This window comes from Nestor notabilis, unplaced genomic scaffold (assembly GCF_000696875.1).
Source record: "Nestor notabilis isolate BGI_N333 unplaced genomic scaffold, ASM69687v1 scaffold24263, whole genome shotgun sequence".
Classification (NCBI taxonomy): Eukaryota; Metazoa; Chordata; class Aves; order Psittaciformes; family Psittacidae; genus Nestor; species Nestor notabilis.
This window is the reverse complement of record NW_009920905.1, coordinates 1-8,848: the sequence shown is the minus strand read 5'-3', so window position 1 is coordinate 8,848 and position 8,848 is coordinate 1. Positions and strand designations below refer to the sequence as shown.

Here is an 8,848-nt window from a genome sequence, read left to right as displayed (position 1 = left end):
TGGCTACATGGCCGGGGCAGAGGGCCACCACCCCCGTGTCTCCACAGGAACAGGCACCCTGAGTGGGATCCAGTACCCAAAACCACCGTTCTGCAGACCCAGGGGCTTTGGCAGGGAGAAGAGCATCCCCTGAGGATGCAGGCAGCCAGCAGAGCCAGCCAAGTCCTGGGGTCTGCTAGTGGTCCATGTGCTTGCTAGGATTTAACAAGTTCCCAGTGCGTGTCAAACCATGTCTGCTGGTCCCGAGGGTCCCCACATCCCCCTGGCTATAGGGCAAAGGAAGCTGGGGCCAGGTGATGGATGCAGCATGCTGGTAAAGTCCATGTGGGTGCATGTCCCTCCCCTTGCTGGAGAACCTGGTGTGTCCCCATGACTGAGGGCATCATCCCAACCCTGGGCAGGCAGGTGGTGGCATGGGCAGCCCATAGCTAGCCAGGCAGCACAAGCAGTGCTTGGGTGGCACAGTGGGCTGGCAGGTCCCATTGTGCAGCGAGGCCAGGTGGCACCATTGCTGTGCTCAGGCCCTTCTTGCCATTAGGGGTCTTCTGTCATGGAGAACATTTGTCCATGTTAATTAAGCTACATCTCTTGCCTGGGGAGCAGTGAGATGCGGGCAGGCTCACTGGCCCTGCCAGCATGCCCAACCCCCCTCCTTACCGCTTCAAGAGCCTGGGTTTTTAACACCCTCAGCAGGGCTCTTTTCCCCTTTGAAGCTAACAAGGCCTTCTGACAAGCAGATGGAAGGTGCCAGTCCTGCTGGGGCTCCCAAGGTGGTATGTGCAGGTGCCGGTCCCCAGGCCCAGATCTTCAGTGCTCCTGGCTCCCAGCCCTCAGAGCCATTTCCCCCATGTTGTGGGGCAGCCAGGTCCCCTGGCTTTCTCCTTGCCCATGACCAAGGTTGCCCATAGGGGAGTTTATCCCCTCCACAGCCCTGCATCTCAGAGGGGAGTACACAAAACAGTAAAAGAAAGAAAAGAAATGAGCACATGTGAGTGCTCAGGCAACCCTGTGAATGTGTGTCCGCCCATCTGTCCACCAGTCAGCAACTTCCAGGTGTGGGGAGGCTGCTCATCAGCGCCATGGTGGTGCTTGGAAGCACCATGCAACACTTGGTGTTGGGCAGGGGTCCCTCTGGTGGGAATGTCCCTTGCTGGCCCATGTCTTGAGGCACTCACCTCTCCTCCTCCATGTAGGTGGCCAACCTGCTGCGGCTCTTCCAGATCCCGCAGATCAGCTATGCCTCCACCAGTGCCAAGCTCAGTGACAAGTCCCGCTATGACTACTTCGCCCGCACTGTCCCACCAGACTTCTACCAAGCCAAAGCCATGGCAGAGATCCTCCGATTTTTCAACTGGACCTATGTCTCCACTGTGGCCTCAGAGGGTGACTATGGGGAGACAGGGATCGAGGCCTTTGAGCAAGAAGCCCGCATGCGCAACATCTGCATTGCCACCTCGGAGAAGGTGGGGCGCTCCATGAACAAGAAGACCTATGACAGCGTGGTCCGGGCTCTGCAGCAGAAACCCAATGCCAGGGTGGTTGTGCTGTTCACCCGAAGCGAAGATGCCCGGGAGCTGCTGGCAGCTGCCCAGAGAGCCAACGTGTCCTTCATGTGGGTGGCCAGTGATGGATGGGGGGCCCTGGAGAGCGTGGTGGCTGGGAGTGAAGTGGTGGCAGAGGGAGCCATCACCATCGAGCTGGCAGCCTATCCCATTAAGGAATTTGCTGCCTACTTCCGTAACCTCCACCCCTACAATAACAGTCGAAATCCCTGGTTTCGGGAGTTTTGGGAGCAGAAGTTCAAGTGCAGCTTCCACACACAGGACTGTAGCTGGTACTCCCTCAAGACAGGCAAGTTTGAGCCAGAGTCCAAGATCACGTTTGTGATCAATGCAGTCTATGCCATGGCTCATTCTCTCCACAACATGCACCAGGCGCTGTGCCCCAACACCACCAAGCTCTGCGATGCCATGAAGCCTGTCAATGGCAAGAGGTTCTACAAGGACTTTATGCTCAATGTTAATTTTGATGGTGAGTCCAGAGATGGAGATGGGATTTGCTGCCTAACTGGAAAGGGGCAGGTTGCAGGGGCAAGGAAGAGACCCAAATTTGACCCAAGACACTCCAAGTCCTCTAGCCTTCCCCCACCTGGGGACCTCTGTGCCATGGGCTATAATTGTCCCAGGATGACAACAGCCCACTATCTACTTTGGGAGGCAATCCACGCCTTCTGTCCCCAGTGTAGAGAAACTGGTGACCAAATCCATCATGCTTTAAGTAGGTGGGATCAGCCCCACAAGAGACCCTCCAAGAACATGTGTCCTCAGAGGCTTCACTTGCAAGCATTGTGATTATTCACATTTCAGGGATTTAACTGGAGGGATACTCTTGATCAGGGACCCACATAATTCGGGATGAATTAGAAGAGTGTCCTCTGTGACTTGGGTTGAGCCCAGCTAGCCAGGTGTCACTGGGAGCCCCAGAGACTGAAAATCCCCACTTTGCCCCTGCAGATCTGGCTGAGGCTGCTGAACTCTTAGGCACATGAGGAGGCAGTTGTCCACTTTTGCTTTCCTGCTCCTAATGTGTATAGGCAGCAAGTATGAGAGTGAAGGCAGGGAACAGTTTAGACATTTGCCTGTGGCCATGGTGGCATGTGACCCTTTGAAGGAGCCCTTCCTCCAGGCCAGGAGCAAGCACTCTCCTGCCCCATGGCAGTGACCATCTCCCCTTCTCCTCCTTCCAGCTCCATTCAGGCCAGCAGACACCAAGAGCATTGTTCGATTTGACCGCTATGGCGATGGGATTGGGCGCTACAACATCTTCAACTATCACCACTTGGATGGGCGGTATCGGTATCAGAAAGTGGGCTACTGGGCTGAGGGGCTCATCCTCAACACCAGCCTCATCCCATGGGCTGAGACCTCCATCCCTGTCTCCCAGTGCAGCGACCCCTGCAAGAAGAATGAGATAAAGAGCATGCAGCCTGGAGACATGTGCTGTTGGATCTGCATCCCCTGCCAGCCCTATGAGTACTTGCTGGATGAGTTCACCTGCATGGACTGTGGTCTTGGTTATTGGCCCAATGAGACCCTGAATGGCTGCTATGAGTTGCCCCAAGAGTACATCCGCTGGAAAGATGCCTGGGCCATTGGTCCTGTCACTATCTCTTGCCTTGGTTTTATCTCCACGCTGTTTGTTTTTGGAGTCTTCATGAAGAACAATGACACCCCCATCGTGAAGGCCTCTGGCCGGGAGCTCTGCTACATTCTTCTGACTGGGGTCCTCATGTGCTATAGCATGACCTTCATCTTCATTGCAAAGCCCTCCACCGAGGTGTGCACGCTCCGGCGCCTGGGGCTGGGCACATCCTTCGCTGTCTGCTATTCAGCCCTCTTGACCAAGACAAATCGCATTGCCAGGATCTTCAGTGGGGTGAAGGAGGGGGTTCAGCGCCCCCGGTTCATAAGCCCTACATCACAGGTAGTCATCTGCATGGCCCTCATCTCTTGCCAGCTGATCATTGTCATCATCTGGCTGCTGGTGGAAACCCCTGGCACCGGCAAGGAGACGGAGCCTGACAAGAGGTACATCGTCACCCTCAAGTGCAACAACCGTGACTCCAACATGCTCATTTCGCTCACCTACAATGTCCTCTTGATTGTCCTCTGCACGGTCTATGCTTTCAAGACACGGAAATGCCCTGAAAACTTCAATGAGGCCAAATTCATTGGGTTCACCATGTACACAACCTGCATCATCTGGCTGGCCTTCCTGCCCATCTTCTACGTGACCTCCAGCGACTACCGTGTAAGAGCTTGAGTTTTGGGGGGGCTTTAATAGGGCTTGATCTGAGTGGTCTTGGTGATTTGGACCCCATGAGGTTTGTGACTAGAGATTGCATGGGCCTGGGGAAGGGTCTTAAGCCACAGGCTTGGTGATGATCACCTCTGCACTGGGGAGTTTGGGACAAGGTGAAAAGTGGCTGAGAGGGCATTGAGTCCTGGGGACAAGGCACCAACCCCACCTTGACAGACTGTTTGCTAGGGTGAGGATGGAAAATGGACCTGAGACCTCCAGAGACCCCTGACCTGACCACAGAGGAGTGATTTACATCCTTCAGCCTTGTAACATGAAGGCATGAGAATGCCCTGGCCCATACAAATACTCCCCCAACCAGGGCATGAAAGCCAGCCTCAGGGCCAGCATGGTCTCTGGGAAGCTGAGCAGTGCCAGGGACAGGGGAGCACAGGGCACACCCGGCAGCACCTCAACCCACCTGGCAAGGCAGCATATGTGCTTGCCAGGCCTGGAGGACTCAGTGGGGGCAGCTGCAGTTGGGGCCTTCCAGAGAGGACCTGCGTTCCTCAGTGGGAGCAGGCACTGAGGTGGGGGAGCTGGGCTCTGGCCCTGGGCACTGCCCCAAAGCAGCCTGTTGGCAGGGCAGGGGGTGCTGCTCAGAGTTGCAGAGGCAGCGTGTCCCCATCAGGGCAGTGCCCATCCTCTGCTGTGGGTCCACCCTGACGGAGGGACCTGGTGTGGGGTGGGATTGTTCCTGTGGGTTGCAGGCAGCAGCCCCTGCCCAGTGAGGCTGGCTGGTGCTACAGTGAAGGCTTCATCCTGCCCTCTCTGGGCAGAGGGCTGGTGGCAGGAGCACCTGATGCCCACCCCTGTCTCCAGGTCCAGACCACCACGATGTGCATCTCGGTGAGCCTCAGCGGCACTGTGGTCCTTGGCTGCCTCTTCACCCCCAAGCTCCACATCATACTCTTCCAGCCGCAGAAGAACGTGGCCAGTCACCGTGTGGGCACTGCTCGGTTCAGCGTGGCAGCAGCCAGCTCCAGCCAGTCCCACGGTGAGCACGGTGGGGCTGGGGAAGGGCTGGGTGGCAGCACCCTCTTCCTGGCAGGGGGTGGGAGCACCCCAGCATGAGCCCCTGAAGGAAGGTGGGGTGCAAGGTAGAGTATGGCTGGAAATGGGGGTGTGAAGGATTCTGTGTTCCCTATGGCTCATCCCTGCCCCAGTCCCTCACCTCCTGTGCCTGCAAAGCCCCAAGGCTGCATCATGTCCTGCCAGGGGGGATACTGTGCCCAGGGGCCTGTCACTGCCCTGAGGGGACATGGCCACCCCAAGTACTCTCTCTCCATCACAGCCCTGAGGGATGCAGCTACCCAAGCACCCATCTCCCACTGCAGTGGGATGCCCTGGGAGGGGGGTTTGCTGCTGCCAGACCCCAACCCGCCCCTAACTGATTCCTTTGTTGCCAGGCTCCGCCTCACAATATGTGCCCACAGTGTGCAATGGCCGCGAGGTGGTGGATTCCACAACGTCATCCTTGTGAAGGACAGGGGGACCAGGCTGTGGTGCAGCCACCCTGCACTCAGCTACCTCCCCAAGAACAGCAGTGCCTGTGGCACGGTACAGACTGCTCAGGTGCCAGAGGCAGGCAGGAGGCTCGGCCCCTGCCCCAGCACAAGCTAAATATTCCACGTGTTGGGTCATGGTACTTGTCACCCTTCCCTTGCACTGAACCACATCATGTGTCCCCTGCACTAAGCCATGGTGAACATCCCTAGTCCCCTGCACTGAGCCATGGTGAACATACCAAGTCCCTTGAACTGAGCCATGGTGTATGTGTCCCTACCACCTGCACTGAGACACAGTGCACGTCCCTCAAAGTTACCTGCACTGGGCTGTTGTGCACCCCTACATCCCTTCCACTGAGCCATGATGAGTGTCCTCCCATCCCTTGCACTGAGCTGTAGGGCACATCCCTGCCTCTGCACCAAACTGTGGTGCCAGCCCTGCTCCACATCCCTCGCACCAAGCCATAGCACACAACCCAACTCTCTCTCCAAGCCCCATTGCAACTCACGCTTTGCTTGGGCTGCACCTCCTGCTCCCTCCATGCCAAGCCCTGTGCTAGCACACACTGCCCTCACCCTGTCGTCCACCCTGCTTTCCTGCTGCAGGTCCTTTCTGTCACCCAGCTGTGCCCCATGCCACCCTTTCCCTGGCGCTTTGCACAGCTTCACCTTTTCCTCCTCGTTTTTGGCCCCAGGAAAGCTGCTGAGCGCTGCTGGGCTGAGCCCAAGCTCCCTCTATCCCTTCCCTCACTATGTAGGGTGCTGCTCCCCGCTTCCTGGGAGACAGGGCAGGAGCAGGGATGAATACCCGCTGCCCCTGGCCCCCCAAGAGCCACAGGGGGTGCTAGCAGGGGCTGAGGGCAAGTAATGGGACCCAGGTATTTGAGCCCAAACAAGTTTTTAAGAGTAGATTTATTCTGTGAACAAGAGTGTGACTTTTCTTTTTGTAATTTATGCAAATAAAGTGGGTTTGTTGTTTGGTTTTTTTTAATGGACTCTTCCAGAACTCAGGTATGGCTGAACCTGAGGGAAGGGGATAGACCCTCGCAGAGGGCAGCGCTATGTCACACCATGGGGAGCAGCAGGGTCAGGGGCCATGCAACAGTGCTCTCTGACATGCTGCTGTCCCCAGGAAGGCGGCTGCATGAAGAACACAGGGCACAGCTCCAGGGACAGGGGTTTAAGGACCTGGCTCCAGCTATGCTAAGAGCTTTCAGGGCCTTCGGGGCTGGGAACTGTAGCCTTCCGCTTCAGTGGGATGATGCAGATGCTGTTTTTGGCTTCTTTGATTCTCCACCATCGGCCAAGCCTACAGACAAAAGAGATGGGGGTCACTCTGAGCAAAGCACTGTAGGATGGGGGGCTGTACCCCCAGGCAGTGCTGATCAGTGGGGACAGTACCGGTGCTCCTGCCCAATGCCGGCCACCAGGAAGTCACCAGCTGTGGAGAACTTGAGGCTGTTGACAAAACCCACCTGGAGGGAACAAGGCAGGTGAGGGGCTCCCCCAGCCTCCTCCTGCCAACCAGGGAGGTGAACCCCCACCAGAAGACATCCCCACCCTCAGTGTCTCCAACCTCTCCATCCATACCAAGGGGATGTCCCAGAGAGGCTCCAGCTTCCGAAATCCCTCACTGCACTTCCAGAGCTTCAGGCTGGTACTGTGGGAGCCTGGTGCAGAGAGAGGAGACTGTCATGCAACCCAAGTGGGGAAGGGAGCAGGATGCCACCCCCCCCAAATCCCTATTCCAAAGCAGCTGCCACACACCTGTAGCCAGGAGGTCACTGTTGCGCAGGGCGGCCACCGCTGAGATCCAGTATGGCTGCTGCAGGCCCTGGGCATCCTGCATGCCGTGTGCCTGCCGGGCAAGTGCCAGTGGCTTCTTCTTTGTCACCCCCCACAGGGCCACAGACCTGCCAGGAGGGCAGAGTGAGGGTGCTGAGTGGGGCACTGCCTGCCCTCCTCCCCGGGCACCATCCTGGCCCTGTGCTCACCCATCATCAGCTCCCGACACCATGTGCTCCTCATTGATGAGCTGGATACAGTCGATGGAACCCCTGTGAACAGAAGTGGCAACTGCTATCAGTTATGAGCGTGCTTTGGGATCATATTTAGGAGACAAGGGAACACTGGGGCATCAGCATCCCCCATGTGCTGCTGCCTGCCCACAGGCCCTGCTTCTGTCCCAGACCTACTGGTGCCCACAGAACACAAGCTGCGACTCCTCAGGGATTTTCCAGAGCCTCACGGTGCCATCTCGTCCCCCAGCTGTCACACAGCACTCCCGACTCAGACTGTCCAGCCCCGTGATGACATCCTGGTGCCCAAACCTGGAGGAGGAGACAGCAAAGAGCTGCTGGGAGCATGGCCTTTTGCAGCCTTGCCTCTCCCGGGACCACCAGCACATCCCATGGCAGCAGGGTCAGTGGGGTCCCATCCCAGGTCTTACAGTGTCTCCACATAAGCATTTTCCGCCACATTCCACACCTTGACGCAGCGGTCGTGGGAGGCACTGTACAGCTGGTGCGTGCCCTTTCGGAAGGAAAGGCCCTGCAGACAGATGGACGGACATGGACACAGCAGTGAGGGGCGCTGGGGAGGACACGGCTGCCCGGCCCTGCAGGCACCGTGGTTGATGCCCCTCACTCACCGAGACAGCATCCTGGTGCCCAGTAAAGATGTGCAGGCGCTTGCAGGTGGCGGCATCCCAAATCATGATCAGCTTGCTCCTGTCTCCCGTGGCCTGGCAGACAGCAGGGAATGCCCAACGCCTGCCCCCTGGGGACCCACAGCCCAGCCCAGCCTCCATTCCCTCACCCATGTGGCTCCCAGTGACCTACTCTTGACTCCAGCAGGGGAAGGGGCTGCTTTTACCCAGCAAAGCACATCCAGGCATAAGACACTTCCCCCCCAGGACTGCAGGAGGGATGCACTCTCCACAGCCACTTCTCTGTCCCACATGCCAGCATCAGCCCCCTCTCCTCATACCAGGTACTTGCTATCTGACGAGATGGCCATGCAGAGGACGTGGGACGCATGCCCCATGTGCCGCTCCTCGGTGCCCTTCTTCCCCCCAGGCACCACGCACAGCCTCTTCCCACTTTCCACCTCCCCTGCAGGAAAGGCATCATCATCACCCCATGGGAGCCTCTCACAGAGCCCGAAGTGATATACATGCATGTCCATGGAGGGGGCAAGGGCCAAGCCACCTCTGTGGGCACCTGTGGCCCTGCTGCTGGGGAAGAGCCAGTCACAGCCCCAAGAGAACACTTGCATTTGATGAGGGAGCCGTCCTTGGAAGCAGAAAAGATGAACCTGTCATCTGGAGAGATGACCAGACAGGTGATGGGCAGCTGGTGGCCCCGAAGCACACGGATGCTGGCTGGATCCGGAGGCTGCACCTGCAAGGAGGGCAGGATATAAACTGGGATGCCCTGGCCCCTTCCCCAGGCACAGAGTACCGAGCACGGCACCCTCCCTTC

The 8,848-nt window shown here is 57.8% G+C and overlaps 2 protein-coding genes across 2 annotated transcripts in view; one reads left to right on the top strand and one right to left on the bottom strand.

The window, feature by feature from the left end:
* GRM2 (glutamate receptor, metabotropic 2) overlaps positions 1–5,341 on the top strand; it is a 6,938-nt gene extending 1,597 nt beyond the window's left edge. The window contains exons 2-5 of the mRNA XM_010010906.1: positions 1,194–2,031; positions 2,747–3,810; positions 4,681–4,855; positions 5,268–5,341. Of these exons, the coding sequence (XP_010009208.1) occupies positions 1,194–2,031; positions 2,747–3,810; positions 4,681–4,855; positions 5,268–5,341 (2,151 nt within the window). The remainder of the gene's footprint in view (positions 1–1,193; positions 2,032–2,746; positions 3,811–4,680; positions 4,856–5,267) is intronic.
* Positions 5,342–6,569: 1,228 nt separating this feature from the next.
* Positions 6,570–8,767, bottom strand: RRP9 (ribosomal RNA processing 9, small subunit (SSU) processome component, homolog (yeast); the record flags this gene model as incomplete). Its single annotated transcript, XM_010010907.1, has 10 exons — positions 6,570–6,675; positions 6,768–6,841; positions 6,957–7,036; positions 7,134–7,279; positions 7,361–7,423; positions 7,562–7,696; positions 7,816–7,916; positions 8,017–8,109; positions 8,355–8,479; positions 8,641–8,767. Coding segments are annotated over 10 exons (1,050 nt in total), but the record flags the coding sequence as incomplete, so codon positions are not given.
* Positions 8,768–8,848: the final 81 nt, after the last annotated feature.